Source organism: Argiope bruennichi, chromosome 2 (genome assembly GCF_947563725.1).
Source record: "Argiope bruennichi chromosome 2, qqArgBrue1.1, whole genome shotgun sequence".
In the NCBI taxonomy this organism is placed as follows: domain Eukaryota; kingdom Metazoa; phylum Arthropoda; class Arachnida; order Araneae; family Araneidae; genus Argiope; species Argiope bruennichi.
In genome coordinates, this window is record NC_079152.1 from 82,859,324 (window position 1) to 82,875,130 (window position 15,807).

At 27.0% G+C, this 15,807-nt stretch overlaps 1 protein-coding gene across 3 annotated transcripts in view; it reads left to right on the plus strand.

Annotated features, from left to right (window-relative positions):
• LOC129989937 (serine/threonine-protein phosphatase 1 regulatory subunit 10-like) overlaps positions 1 to 15,807 on the plus strand; it is a 60,153-nt gene that overhangs the window by 25,170 nt on the left and 19,176 nt on the right. For all 3 annotated transcript variants that reach the window (XM_056098110.1, XM_056098111.1, XM_056098112.1), the window contains one exon: positions 5,026 to 5,123. In XM_056098110.1, the coding sequence (XP_055954085.1) occupies positions 5,026 to 5,123 (98 nt within the window). The remainder of the gene's footprint in view (positions 1 to 5,025; positions 5,124 to 15,807) is intronic.

Genomic DNA, 15,807 nt, shown 5'->3' on the forward strand with positions numbered 1-15,807 from the left:
CAGTTTTCATTTTATATTCAGATTGAATTGAATGACTAGTTTTGTTTTGAGTGTTTGTTAATGTTATAGATGGAAAAGATCCCGCGTAAGAAAATACAGCTTTTAATTTTATGTATTTACATTTAAAGTGTGTGTGTGTGTATATATATATATATATATATATATATATATATAGTAATCACTGCCAATGTAAATGAGATTTCCTACAATATTGTTTGCTAATCTATTATTCAAAGTATATATTTGAAAAGGATAGCAGTTTTACTGGATGAACACGTCTTCTCTGCAAAGTAAAATAGTTCTACGTGATCTGTAACGCAAAATGAGAATTATAAATATTCTCGCCCCTTTCTATCCTGCACCATATCAGACGTGCAGATTCTAACTTGGGTTTGGTATCAATCAACTCGGGTTATTTTTGTTAAATGCTTAAAGTGGCTGATTTATCGGTTTATGAATAAGGCTAAGCACGAATAAAAATTAGTTATGGGATTATAAACTTCGCGTTTCACGTAGATTTTTTATGCTGAATTGCCGCGGAGATCAAGGGATTGAAACTTTTTTTATTATGCTTATTCATTATATTCTCACTTCACAGGAGAGTTAAAATTATTTCTATTTTCTTTCGGCATCTTTTTATCAGTAGATCACTGTTTGATGCGTTTTTAGTGATTCATTTTGATTTGAACGTCATGAAATTTTTCATAAGATGGAATTCCAATCCTTTGTTTACTTTTCAATGTTACTATATATCTAAATAGCGCTACAAGTTATCTTTCGTTAAATAATCTGCGACCATCAAATTTCTGTTAGCGTGTTTGGATAATATCCTTTCTAATTGGGTAGTACGATAATAAGCCTTTACCGAACCCATTATGGATATCGACGGGACAATCGATATGACGTAATGTGCGGAAATTTGGCGCATTCCATTTGATATCCTTCTTAATTGTTTAAACGTAAATCAGGAGCATGGTATAATGATCGTGAGTAACAATACACATTCTTGATTTTTTTTTTTTTTTTTTTTTTTTTTCTTTCTTTTCCCCCGGGGATCCATCTTCAAATGGTAATGAAGGTATACGTATTATTGGGGATTTCAAATTGTGAAATTCTGCATGTGGGAAGCTAATATAACTTCATAATATGATTAAATTTTTTGAAACAAAGATTAAATTTTTTGAAAGTACTTATTTGTGTGTATTTATATGAATTGTGTTTGTCTTAAATTATTAGCAATTATACTTTAAAAATCTTAGTAATTTTTAAAATCTGAAATATTTACAATAATCCCTTAGCCAGGATCAGTAATAAGTGTCTTAAATTAATAGTAATTATTTTATATTTGAGCTCTTAATATTTTACTGCATTATTTATAGGTCCTGGTAATTAATAGGTACTACGAACTGTATCAATATCAATTGAACTGTTATACAGGACATTTTTTAACCATTCCTTTTTATATGCAACCTAGTGACTTACTGGTTTTAAAAAACATTTATCGTTTTTTTTTTTTTGTTTTTTTTTTTAATCTATTGACAAACATTGCTTTTTAATTTTAGTGCTATCTTGTTTCTCAACCTATACTTTTTAACATTTTTATCCAGCAATGTATAAGAAAAAATTATTTGATTTTGGCAAATTACCATCTTGATTATCCCAACGAATCATGGAAAGATTATAATTACTCTTTTCAAGTATTGAAATAGAAAACATTAAAATGAACACTAGATAAAAAGTTAATATTTAAAATCATTCCCCCTATAAAATTAATGTTGAAAATTGTCTTTTGGCATTAATATTGAACATTCTTTAAATGTTGTTCATTTGTTGACTACTTAATGATAGGGTTAATATCCAAATTTTGTCTTAATACTTTGAGTGTCCCTATTACATATTTGAAATAAAATTCAATATTATTGTGGTGGAAATTCTTTAAAAATAAGTATTATGTTATGATAAAAGTTACTTGCATTATAATCAAAGTAGATGTATTGATAATTTAAATAAATAGAGCAAAACTATAATCTGTTATTTAGGATACATTAAATAAATTGCTGCTGAGATGAATGATAGTAATTGAAGTGCTCAATGGACGGGTACTGATGTTTCATATGCTTTCAAATTTTAAAGCATGTCTAGAATCCATGAAGAGGTATTTGTGGTTGTGTTCTCATATTTAATGCGTAAATCAGCATTTATTTAACTGCTTCGTTTTTTTAAAAAAAAATGAAACATTTTTCTTAACAATTAAGTTTAAGCTTAACCTTGTGGTTTTTTTTTTTTTTTCTTATAAACCATTCAGTAATAAAAGGGATAAAAAGGGGGGGGGGGAATCATCAGGCACAAAACGTGAAGGTACTTTTCAGAATTAACTTATGGAAATTACTGCCTTCTCTTTCAATTGTTTAATATATATCTGGATTTAAAAAAAGAGAGAAATTTATAGACATTAACTTTCGTACGAATATTTTTATTAGAAATCATCCTTGTAAAGAATGTATGTTTCTCACTGTTTATTAATATTTTTTATGTTAAAGAATGATTCTTTTTTTAAACTGTTCTTTAAAGAATTAAATTTGAATAATTGGACCTTCGGTTGTTTAGTATCTATTTGTGCCTGTGATATCCAAATGATGTCATAGCCATGCTATTATCCGTATCCATCTGTAGTGTCCATGTGTGAAGGACTTTTAGTTGAAGAACTGGTAAACCTTCCTTCAGAGAGACAAATTTGTTCTTGTAGTTTTTTTCAAATCTTTGTCGTTATTTTAAATGTTTCAAATTGTTCACATAATTTTTCATAATCTTAATTTTTTAAGACTTAATGTTACATTTAGTGTATATAGATTAGATTTTAATGTATATTGATATTTATATATAGTTTAGATTTTAAAGTATTATAATAAGATTACTTAGAATATTTAGTGAAATTGTGATTGGTCCAGATTTTAAACTAGTAGCATTTTTTTTTCTTTGTTACAGTATTGCTGTGTCTAATAGCCCTTTTTTTATCTCTCTAATCATTAATTAAAATTATAATCTGGTATTGTAAATATTTTTTAAAAAGTAATATATATGATTATATTGTGAAGGACATTTGCTAATAATTGCTTTGCCCAGTCCAATATCTCTGCAAGTTTTTTTAAATAAAGATTATGAAGATTCCATTTTTTCTAAAATATTTTTGTGAAATACATATCTATATATAGCTTGATGGAGATGGTTTGGACTGGATATTTGTCAAGATATATCAAGTTTCTTATTTTTGTGATTAATGGAGGAGTGAATGAGCTAAGTCTTATTTGAAGATCTAATTGACCCATTTATAACCAAATATGTTATGTAGGTTTCCTCTCAAAGATAATATTTAAATTTCTATTTTTAAACATTCACTTCTTAATTTCTTGTTACTACTGAAATTCTGCAAACTGTAAAAACTTACAATTAATAAATTTTTATATTTGGATGATGTCACCAAGTTGCTTGCTACTTTGTTTTTTTCCTGATAAAAAGCTTAATTTCTTTGCTTAGTTCTAGGATATGCATGTTTTATGTAAATTTCTTTTTATTTTTTGTTCTACATTTAAGTTATATGCTGCATTAAGCATTTCCTTTGTACAATTGTTTCTCTTTTTTAAAAGATTTTATGCATAAATTTTGTCATTTATTAAAAAAAATATATATGTATATAAATTTTTAGATTAATATAATTAACTTTTTGTTCTGTAAATTTAATGTTGCAATAAACACTTCAGAAAGTATATGAAAGAAATATTAAAGATAATCTAAAATAACTGAATAACTATAGATTGAGTATAATTTTAAATAATTGATAATTGTTTAGCCTTATTTTATTGTGAATAATAAAATTGATCTACCAAGTTTTAATTGCTCTTGTATCATTTTGTTACAAATATCACTGCAATTTTGCATTTGTGAATGATTTCTTTTGTACATGATTACAGAATTAACAGGCATTGTTTTGAACACTAAAGTTTGATGTAAAATGCAAGCTATAATTTTATTGTAAAATGCTTAGCAACACAAAAATAATAAATTTGTAAATTATGACATATAACTCCTTTATATTGCCATTGCATGCCTTTAGCATTGATTTGCTAAATATATTTCCTTAGAGTCCACAGGACATAAAACTTGGACTACTTAACTAATGCATAAAATTTATATATTTATATTTTGTGCTCATTATAAACAAATATTTATTATAAGCTTTTTCATTTAAATCTAAAAACTTCCAATTCTGTATTGCCTAAAAATCCAAACAGTCAGTAATATCATAATTTAATTTTAGAACAGAATTTAAAGAACATTGTAATCTTAGTGAATTTTAAAATAGAAATGCATATATTTTTATTTCTAGAATGAACGAAATGAAACAACATATTAGTTGATATAAAGAATTCTATTGCCAAGCATTTTTCACTATTATCTTTATATTTCTAAAATACAAATGAATTTCAGGAGAATTTTTAGATCATTCTACCTTTTTGTATAATGTTATGCTTTTTTTTTTTTTTTTTTTTTTTTTGACAGTTTGGTCAAATTCAAAAAATTTTGCTTGAGTCAGTCAGATTCTTCTTTCTGCTATTAATTAAAAGTTTTGAGTTGCACAGAATGTTGAGCTTTTTAATTTTTGTAGAAATAACAATTTTTAAATATTTAAATTATTGCCACTCTTTTAGATAATTTAATAACTAATCTAAGGCTGGGGTTTTATACCATTCTCATTCTTAAGAAACAATTTTCTCGGCTCTTGCTTGTCAATTAATACATTGGAACAATAATATATATAATATTAGATATTTAATCCTGGTACCATGTAGTTTACTTTGGAAATAAAAATATCTTATATAGATGGAATCATTTCTTTTAAATATAAAATTAGAATTTGTTGCAAAAAAAAAAAAAAATCTTTCTGTTTACTAATTGCTACTTAATATTGTAATTTTGGGTTATGTTTTTTTTTTCTTTATTTTTTTAATTTAATTTAAAATATTTCAGGCTCCAATCGATCCAGATCAGTTATTAAAAGCTCTTGATTCTCTTCTTTCCAAAAGTGGTGGAATAAAAAGTGTTGAAGATGTACCAAGATTAGCAAGGTAAATATTACATTCATAAATTATATATTACAATTTTAATGACACTTCTTCATGTATCATTTCTTTTGCAGCATAATGAATGGACTTCTGAAGCTGCTTCAGTGTGTGTGGAGCTGTTTTTTAATGGGTCCATTGCATTCAAAATTAATATTTAAGATTTCTTTTCAGCTATTGAAGTAATTATTTTTCTACTCTTTTTCTCTAACATTTTTATGTTGCGGGAAGATCCAGACCTTATTGAATCGTTGGGATTTCTTTCTTATTTGAAGTTTGGAGATAATGGACTTAACAAGGAGAAACAATTCTTTACATTTATCATTGTTTGAGTAAGTTATATGTAGGTAAATGTTTCTTCTTATTAATTTTTTTTTTTGATAATTTCTAATGAAAAATGGCATTTTCTAAAATACATTTTTGTAGATTTGAGTTTGCATAAATTTCATTTGTAATTTATTAAATGAAAAGTTTAGAAGACTGCCTTGTATTAATTGCTAGTAGATTGATTGGAAAGCAGTATGATAAAATAAAATTCTAAAAAAGTTAGAATTGATGTTAGCTTTCTTCATTAGGTGCATATTTGTGAGCATTGTTAGTTTCAAATAAAAAAAAAAGTAGCTGTATTTTAATGTAAATGTAGCTAAATATTCATAAATAATATTCTTAGATGTCTTTTTCCCTTTAGTTGTATAGAGGAAGGTGGAGGATAGCTTGCATTTAGAAATTATTTTTATCTAATTTTCATACTTGACATTTAAAACTAAATATCAGGATTAAAGTTCAATTTGCCAGAGATTTTTTTTTTCCTTCTGGGTTTTCATTGAAAATCTGTTATTTGATTTAGGGTTCGATGATGATTGTTACTATTAAATTCATACAATGAAAAAAAAAATCATGAAATTCTATGTATCACTTCTTAAAATATTTGTTTTAGAGGAAAAAGAACAGGAGTTGGGAAGATACTTAGTTGTAATGAAAAGTAAATGTCTTAAGTAATTTTAAACGATCTTTGTATTGACCTGAAAGTCTTCCAGTATTACTTAAAATTTTTGGTTAGTTGGAAAACACTATTGGAAATAGATTATTTTAAATTAGGTTATAAATATTTATTATTGATATGCTGGAGTGTTTTCCAATTAACTAAATTTTATTGTGGTATATCTTTTTCTTTTATTTATATCATATTGTTGATTTTTTTTAACCTTTTGTACTTATGAAAATGAGAAATAAAAAAGAAATTTTCTCTTCTGTTGTGCATTTCTTTATTCACAAAGTTTAACACCTGGATACCTTACCTATACATCATTTTAATATGTAATAAAAATTTCCAAGCAAATTATATAATAAAAGGTTATTTTCATAGCATAGCTTCAAGAATTTCAAATATGTAAACATAATTTTGTAGATGTGTGAGTAAAAAGAAGCTTGAAATTTTAACTTTGATTAATTTCACCACCCAAATCGTATTGTGCACAGAGGAAAATCAATTAAAGATGTGTCAGTCTGCATTATTATATAAGAGCAAAGTGACCAAAATTTTCTCTTTCAGTGATTTTACTGTATGATTATGATGGGATTTCTTTGCCATGTTTTGATTTAGGCAAGGGAATCTTGAGTGTCTTTGAGAAATATTTTTGGCTTTCAGGGATTTTTATCCCTTTATTCAAAGCATGGGAAAATGCAGAAGTCGTGTGTTTTCTAGAGCATGTGTAGAAATAATTAAATAAAAAGTGGAACTGGATCAGAAGTTAGAGAACATTTTAGAATGTAGTTAAAATAGACCGAATAAAGATAAAAATTAGGAAATTAAGATTTAAATTAATTTTAAAATATATATTGCAATATAATAAATTTTAAACCAAATTTAACTGCTAAAAAGTCTGATTACAATTGCAGATATGTTATTGAATTAAATTTTTGAGAAATTATAGCCTTTGTTTTGAAGAAATTAAAGAATTATCAGAAAGGCAGACCAAAACTTGTAGATTAACTTTTTCTCCTGATTGTTCAGCTTTATGAACTTGTACAAGTTATTATAAATTGAAATGAGCATAGATGGAGCTGTTTCCTCCATCAATGCCTAAATTTTTTTATAGATTGCTAATGGTTTAGGGAGGAGGTGGGGAAAATGCTGTATGTGAGAAATCTCAATTCCATTGTAAATCCTAAGAATTCTGCCTCTTCGCATTCTTTTGAAATTTTGCAAAGTAAAAACTAAGTTTCAGTTTAAAAATCATTTAATAGAATTCAAATTAGCATTTAATGAAAGAAATACACAAAGTATATCGCGAACCTTTCAAATTATACACCCCTTTCCTTGTGTGGGATTAAGATTTTTTTACAATAAACAACTTTTGCTGTTAATTATCCTGTAAAAGTAATTTGATATAACTTAGCTAATTAAAAGAAAAACAAATGGCTAGCGTAATAAATCCACCATTGTGACCTTGAAACATTCTCGAAGTATTTAGAATTTGTTTGGAAATTTTTTTTACATGAGAGGTTTAGTACCTTATTTTAGAATGAAGTTGATGACTTAAGAGGAAGACATCATAAGTACAAAATCTATTTTCTTTACACTAAGCTGGTTCAAGAAGCCACTAATGTTTGACTGTTGATTTAAGATCAGCTTATGCTGTATCTGCACTAGATAATTGAAAGGAAATCCTTGGACATCAAGTAAAAACACTGATCTAACTTGTAATACATTTACATACAGTAAATAAAATTTACTTATTATGCTTGCCACATGGCATGTATGATTTTTGGATATCAATTTGTTTCATAAACACATTAACAGCTATAACATTTGCTGAAACAATGCACAGCAGACTCATTTTTCTGCATTGCATAATGCAGAAGAGAAGCTCATTCCATTTTTTTTTTTTTCTTTTTTTGTATCTGCTTTGAAAACACCAAGAATAGCATTAAGTCCATTAGAGAGAAACTACATTCAGTGGTGTAGCTGATTGGATATTGATGCACCAGCTCTCGCAATAGTAAAATATTTTTGCTATTTCATGGCAGTGTTGACCTTTAATTGGATCGCCTTGGTAGTTTTACCTTTGCCTGATTTATTGATTGTGTGTCATCAGCTATATGGCCAAAGAAGTGTTCAGCAAAATGCGTCTATTTGAAAGATGAATATTTATTATCTAATTCATATTTTTAGGTAGCATTTTACTTGAGAAATAAATAACATTTATATCTTAGATAAAATGTAAATGCTAGTTGTTATCTTGGGGCTAGGAAATATTTATTTTAGGCCGATTTAGATAACTTGTATCCTGCGAAACAGACTTGAAATTTACTGATGAAATTTGATTAGAATGTTAGTTGCCAATTGAAATTTCCTTTATAAGAAAGCAGGTCTTCGAATTTTTCTTTGGAGTTATATAAGTATAGGTATTAAAAATAGGAAATTTAGAATGTACTTTGAGATAGAACATATTTAGTTTTAATCTGTTCTAATTACTACTCTCATCTTACATTGGTCAACATAACCTTCATCTTGCTGCAAAACAAGGTTACAGTGTAACCAAACAGTTGTCAAAGTTTATATCGTTCTCGGCGACTTGCTTCGACGTGTTTGTTAGACAGATAGGAAAAATTTGTTAATGGTGTCTGTTGTGTGGCATGATTTAACATTTTCTTATTATTGCGCGTTTGCTTTTAAATGTTTTGACATAGGAAGAATTTGAGTAGTATATACTGTATTGTTTAGGCAACAGTAGCTTAGTCCAAATGTTTAGAGCCATCGAATTTGTTTCGATTTCAGAAAAATGTTTCACCATATATCAAATATTTCTGGGGCAGAATTCCAGAATTAAAACTCATAAGAGGCTTTATCTCATGGTAATTATTGTGACGTCGAACTTGATGAAGGGGGGGGGAATCCGATTCTTAATACTGTAGATTGTATTGTTAGCTCATTCTTTGAACTAAATAAAGCTAGTATCTTGAATATGCTGGATATATTTCTAAATCAAGACTCGCTCGTTGGAACGTCATTTGTTCAGCATAACTAATTAATTACTTTAGCTGCGAAAAACATCGGGGCTTGATTGTCTGATATTTTGCCATCTGAGGAGCAGCGTCAAATTTTAGTTAACTCATTTCAAGTATTTTAATGAGAGATTATTTTTAAGTTTATTTTAGAAAAACTATTGTTATGGAATAATTTTTTCCCTGACCCAAAAATTATAATTTTAAATACCAAAAATAATGATTTATTGCATCTTGCAGATGTTCTTCATTTGTGCTTGGAACAAGTTCACCTCCTGTCATCATGTTTTTAAACCAAGCCAGTTTATTTTATATTTTTTGATGCGAAGGAAACCGGTTCTCTTGGCCAAGCATGTGAAAAATATTTTATTGTTGGTGTCATGGCTGGAATCTGAAGTTTCTAATGGATCCTTGATAAATTTCTGAGGAATAAGGATAAAAATAGATAAATGGATCCATGATCATGGTTATTTAATAATTTGAAGCAGTTAAAAAAAATCCTAAGATTTGCTCTACCTGTTGATAGAATATTTTTATCAATATCGGTACATAATGTCGTTTAAATTTCTATATTAAATTTTCAACTTAATTAACTAGTAATCAATTAATATTCAGATTATTTTAAATTTTTCTTGTCAGTTCTAACATTAAAATTTGTAATAAATTACTGTAAGAACAAAGTTCTGTTATAAATTTGTATGAAATTATTCAAAAATATGGAAGAGAAATTGTTGACAATTAAAATGCCATACCTGCTTTTTGCCTTTTTTTTTTAAATATAAAATTAGTAATGAAATATTTTGTGCTTTGATTTATTACGATTTGTAAATTTTTTTTACTAAAAATTAATCTTAAGTAATTGTTTTAATTTTGAGAATACTTTCAAATTCTAATTGCAACAAATTATCAAAAGAAGTGAGCCTATCATTATATACTATGATATTGATGCAAAATTATAATATTTTTTGAAGCCTTTCAGATAAACTGCAAGATTTTTCAATGGCAGTCTGTGGAAAGGAATTGTATTCCGAAAGTAAGCATTTGACTTTCTGCAGCGTCCAAGGATGTAAATCATTCAAAGATGGTTTGCTACTGTAGATTTCACATTTTATTTATTATGGCTATGTTTGCTTCAAATTATAAGAATATTAGTTATTTGAATGTTTTTTTATTTGTTTGCAAGTAAAATATGATTACCTTACTGTACAAAATAAATCCTTTTTCAAATTCTTTATATTGTGTACGAAAAGGGGTGAATACAATTTTCTTTTTGTTACCAATTTTTTTCCCCTGTCTGATTGTCCTTTTGAGTAACCAAAATTAATTAAATCCAGATTGGATTAATAATTCTAGTGTAAATTCCTGTGTTGCCAGAAAAATACATATGAAGCACTTTATGACAAATATTCCTGTAAAAAAAATTCACCAGAGATATATTTATTAAATTTGGCATTTTTGAAGTATTTTCAAGCCATAACAAAAGAAATGAAAGCTGAAATATTCATATAAATTGCGGTAAATTTGGATACATCCTTTTTTTTTTTTTTTTTTTTTTTAAGTAAAGTTGATATTCGGTATTCTATTTGAGACCAAATTAAACAAAACTGAATACTTGCTTGTGATGATTTTTTTTTTTGCTGTTAATTTTTATTATTCTGGTAAACAGTACAAAATATTAACTGTCAATTTATTTTTCTGTTACACCATCTAATTTCTAAGTAATTCAATTCTTTTTTTCTCTCTCTTTACTCCCTCTCCTCTCTTTTTGTGTCAGGAATAATTTAAAACATCATTTTTTTTTAATATCTTCTATAAGCTCTTTTTATTTGTCTGTAAAATATTAATTTTTAAGTATATGTGTATATATATTTCAGGGTAAAAATTTTATCTATTTTTTATTTAAACTGGAATGTTATTTAGTTCTTACATTCCTTTTTTCAATCTCCTTTTCATTTAATTTTACTTTTTAATACTAATCCTGGGAGATTTTTTCTAAATTACTTCCCTCATATCCCAGTAAAATAGGAGAAAGGGAAAGGGTCTGGAAAATTACTATATGCCATATGATTAATTTTATGTTCTTTCTAAATTGCATTAAATTTTTTAAATGGTTTTTATAAACTTTATTTAATGAATGTTATTCCTAATTAGTTTTTATATGTACTAATTTGAAAAAGTGGTAAGTATTCAGTTGGATATGTACATTTTGTGAATTCCGTAAATTATTTTTATTATACAACTTAAATTCGAATTATATGTAAAAAAAATTTAATTTCTTTTTATTTTTAGCCTTAGTTGTTAGCTTATTTATTTTTTTATTAATGTTTAGCATTTAATGAAGGTTTCTTAATCTAGCATATCAAATATCTTTAGAATATATATTTATATTTCAAATTGCAATGTTAAGAATGTTAAAAAGTTTAGATTTCTTTGCCTTATATGGAAATTGTTGTTTTGTAATAATTGAGTTCATTTTTAAATGTAAACTATGATATTTAAAGCAAAAATTATTTAAAGAATTATTGATATTTTAGGAAGTAATTTGTGTTAATATGATGGATTTTAAATTTTATAGTGACGCTTCATTGAATAAAGAAGCAGAAATTACTTGTAGCAGAAATTTTTTTTCACCTTGTGATTTAAAAATATTTTTTTAATATAGAAGTTTTTTAAATTTAGAGAAGGTATTTAAAATATAAAAATGTTCTTTAAGGATTTTGTGTAATTTAGGTTAGCATTTAGTTAATATATTTAAGAACACTTAAACAATTGTAATTGTTTTTATGCAGTAGTAAGCCATCTTTGAAACATTTAATGTAGTATAGGAATTAGTTTTTATTTTATACTAAGATGCTTCTTAGTAATAAGAAGTATTCTATTGAGAGAAAAATAATATTTATCCCTATTCTAGCATTTTAATATCTGTCTTCACTGCAACTTTTAAAATTTTGTTCGAGAAAAATGTACTAACTTGATTTAATTTGTAAGTATTGCTGTTACCAGGTAACCTTTAATTGAATTGAGTATGCATTTGAAATACCCATTTGTTTTGATTAACTTATATAACCATCATTCTCAAGATATTCTCTGGTGAAAAGTTTTGTGAAGGAACGAGTGTATTGACATACCTGCTTGATTTGGAACTTGGCTTGAGAAGACTTGAATTTGGAAAAGAAATTTATGGTCAAGAAGTCGGTGACTTCATTAGAGAGATGAATCAAGATTCAATGTATCTCCACATTTGTAAAATAATTGAACTGCAAATCTCTAGCAACACTTGCATTTGGAAAAGAAAAAGCTGTCAAGAAATCAGTAGCATGATTGCAGATGACTGGAGTGAAGACTTATATTTCCAGATTTGTAGAAACATGGAACCTAGCTAATCCCTGCGAAAGATGCACAGACATAATCTGAGACTAATTCCCTGGAATAGAAGTTTTCTTCTGCTAAATGGAATATGCATAGAATGTCAAATTAATTTTGGATGCTGAGTGGAAAAACAAAATGAAACTGTAAAAAAATAGAATTATATTTCAAGATTGCTAACTTTTTTTTTTTTTTTTTTTGCTTATTTTCTACTTCTTAGCATGCACATTTGAATTGGATTGAGTGCGCAAGTTTCGATTGTTCCATTTTGAAAAGATTACAGCTTCAACAATCGCTTTCAATCTTAATCGTAGTAAGTGATACATACATAGAATTAATTTTCTTACGTACCAAAAATGAATGATTGCATCCGCAGTCAGTATACTGAGCTCCGGTAAGCTTAACTTTTGACTACAGAATTTTACAAAGAAGTAAATAAACGTTAAGTCTGTTCTAAATTTTGAAAATGCAGTTAAATGCATTAATATTATTAAGAAATATAATTTTCGTGCTAATTTCTTTAACTATAATTTATACAAGATGATGCATTTATTTTTAAAATTATTATTATTTGAACAAAATGATGGGAAACTTTCAAACTAATTGAGCTATTATTTAGTTCAACGTCTATGAAAGAAAACACGGAACTATTAAGGAGCTTGTTAAAATCTATTTTAGAATGAATTGTTTAAGTTATTTTGAAAATCGATAAATTGTTTCGATTATCTCTTATTTCAAAATTTATTTCGTTGCCACTGAGAACAATGATATTTTGTGTACATTTTGCTTTCAGCCGTAAAATTCCTCATTTTACTGAAAAGATAGGTGTTGATTCTTATATTTTAAATCTTAAAAATTTCGTGGTGTTATATTTTGTGGCAAATATAAGTTGTCATTTTGCATCTAATGGTGCAGTTCGCATATGTAGTTTCCAGTAAAAAATGACTTTTGTTTTCTGTTTAGGGTCGTGTAAATTTCTTTGAGAAACCTGTCCCTCTCGTACCCTCCTATTTGACCACAAACAAAATTCTTGAACGAAAATTGTTACTGAAATGCATCTACTTCAATAGTTAGTATTAAAAAAAAAAAAAAATCAAGTCACAAAATTATGCCACGATGTTTAAAGAATTTGTTAAAGATTTTGCTTTCCTTGTTGGGAGTAACCAATCCCTTACTGGTTTTATAATAAACCATATCTTCATTCCAGTTCTGAAAAAAAAAAATATTGCTCGGTCTCATAATATTACATACAAAACCAGAAGTAAACATTGCTGCGGCACTTGCCATAAGCAGGTGAAGAGTTGATGGACATACTACATGCTCTAATAAGATTTTAAAAATGATGCGCAGAGCTAATTTCTTTGCAGATAAGAAGTTCAGGCATGACGGCAATGCAAATTGAACATTCTAATTTCCATTAGGTGCATTTATTTCACTTTCTTATAGTATATTCTATAAAATTCTGCGATTCATAATGGCATTAAATAGGATCAGAAGCAAGAAAAAGGTAGGATATTTATTCAAATGCTTTATTGAAATTAATTCATTTTAGAAACAATGAACCAAGACCGATCATTTTAAATCGGTCTTATTGCCGTAACTTTATTTCAGATTTAAACATATTTATCACAGCACATCAAAGATTATTAAAAAAAAACAAGTGAAGATTGGCAAATAGAATTGCACAAATTGATTTGACAGAAAAATAACGTAAATGGAATTGGTATTATTTCGGGCATAATATTCAATCTTTCATTTTTTTTTGTCATATTTCATCTAATTTCGCATACTGCTTTCGATCGAAGGTCAATATCTGTTTGTTAGTTACGGAAACGAAATACATAATCCAGTATTTCGTGACGAATAGGCATTTGTATTGAGTAATGACAGAAATCATTACACCTTTAACAGGGTGGATTTATTAAAATAAATTTTCTGTTGAAAAAAAAAAAAGCACATTTTCTTCAGCATTAAAAACTGAAATGGTTAAAATACAACAAGTGGTTGATATATTATGAATTCGGAATTTATATTTTTTTTCCATAATTTTATACGTTTGGGCATTCCCGTGAGCTGATTTTTACATAATTTGAAAAATTTTACAATGTAGGTAATTTAAATTTTGGACGAAAACTTCATACCAAACGCACTATATATATATTTTTTGCATACATATGCTTTCCAATGTCTCATTTTATGACATTTTTCTGAGGATCCTCTTTCTTTATAAGGAAAATGACTTCAGTATAGTACATTTCGGCTGTGACATTTGATATCTGTTATAAAAGTTTTAACATGTTATGGTAGACATTGGAAATCTCAAATTACCTAGTAATGTTGCAGAACATACCTAGGTAATTCTTGGAATAGCAGCGATGTTTTGGAAGGTAAAAGAGTTGTGCTCGTCAATTCACTGTCAGATTCGGTTTAAGAAATATGATATGTAGAATAAATTTTTTAGACTGTATACACGTATCTAATACAGAAAATTGGAAATGTTCGATTTCCAATTTTGACCAAAAAAAAAAATCTAATAAAGACAAAGAAGGAAACACGCATTAAAAAAAGACACCTGTTACTATTCGTGCTTTTAATTACTGCGGATGGCAGCAGATGAATACACTAAATAATTAAGATATCTGCAGTAATTAAAAGTTCCAAAATAAATAAAAATAAAAACTTGACACTACGATGACATACATTCAAATAATATTAATTAGAGCAACATTTATCTTTGAATTCTCATTTAGGTTACGCAATACTGAAGATTCAGTGTTGTCACTCATAATTACCTGTGAATACCTGAATGGAACATCTATCGGTTTCTGATGACCAACTTGGCACTTAATATTTACTGATCACATTTAACTATTATATATATATGTGTGTGTGTGTTATAAAATATATATACACACATACATGCACATATATACTAAAAGCTTATTTATTAATTGCATTTATAAATTTGCCAGATAAGAAGACTTTATAATACAAAATAGTACAATAAACATCTTTCAAACACGTATCGTACATTATATTCATTTCACGTAGCTAATAATATTAAAAAATCGTGCAAGAATGGGGGGAGTCATTCAAGAGTAACTGAAACTTGCTAGTTTTAGTTTTCATTATACCATTATTGAATCGAGTGAATGAAACCATTTCTAATATTGTTTGAGATAATGAATTTCCATTTTTTACTACACATTTTGATTTTATAGAAATAAGTTATTGTTCACAGGAAATACTTCAATTATTTTTTTAGAAAATATTAGTGAATTGTTCATTATGGTAGAATAGCAGCTTGCTTTGCGAT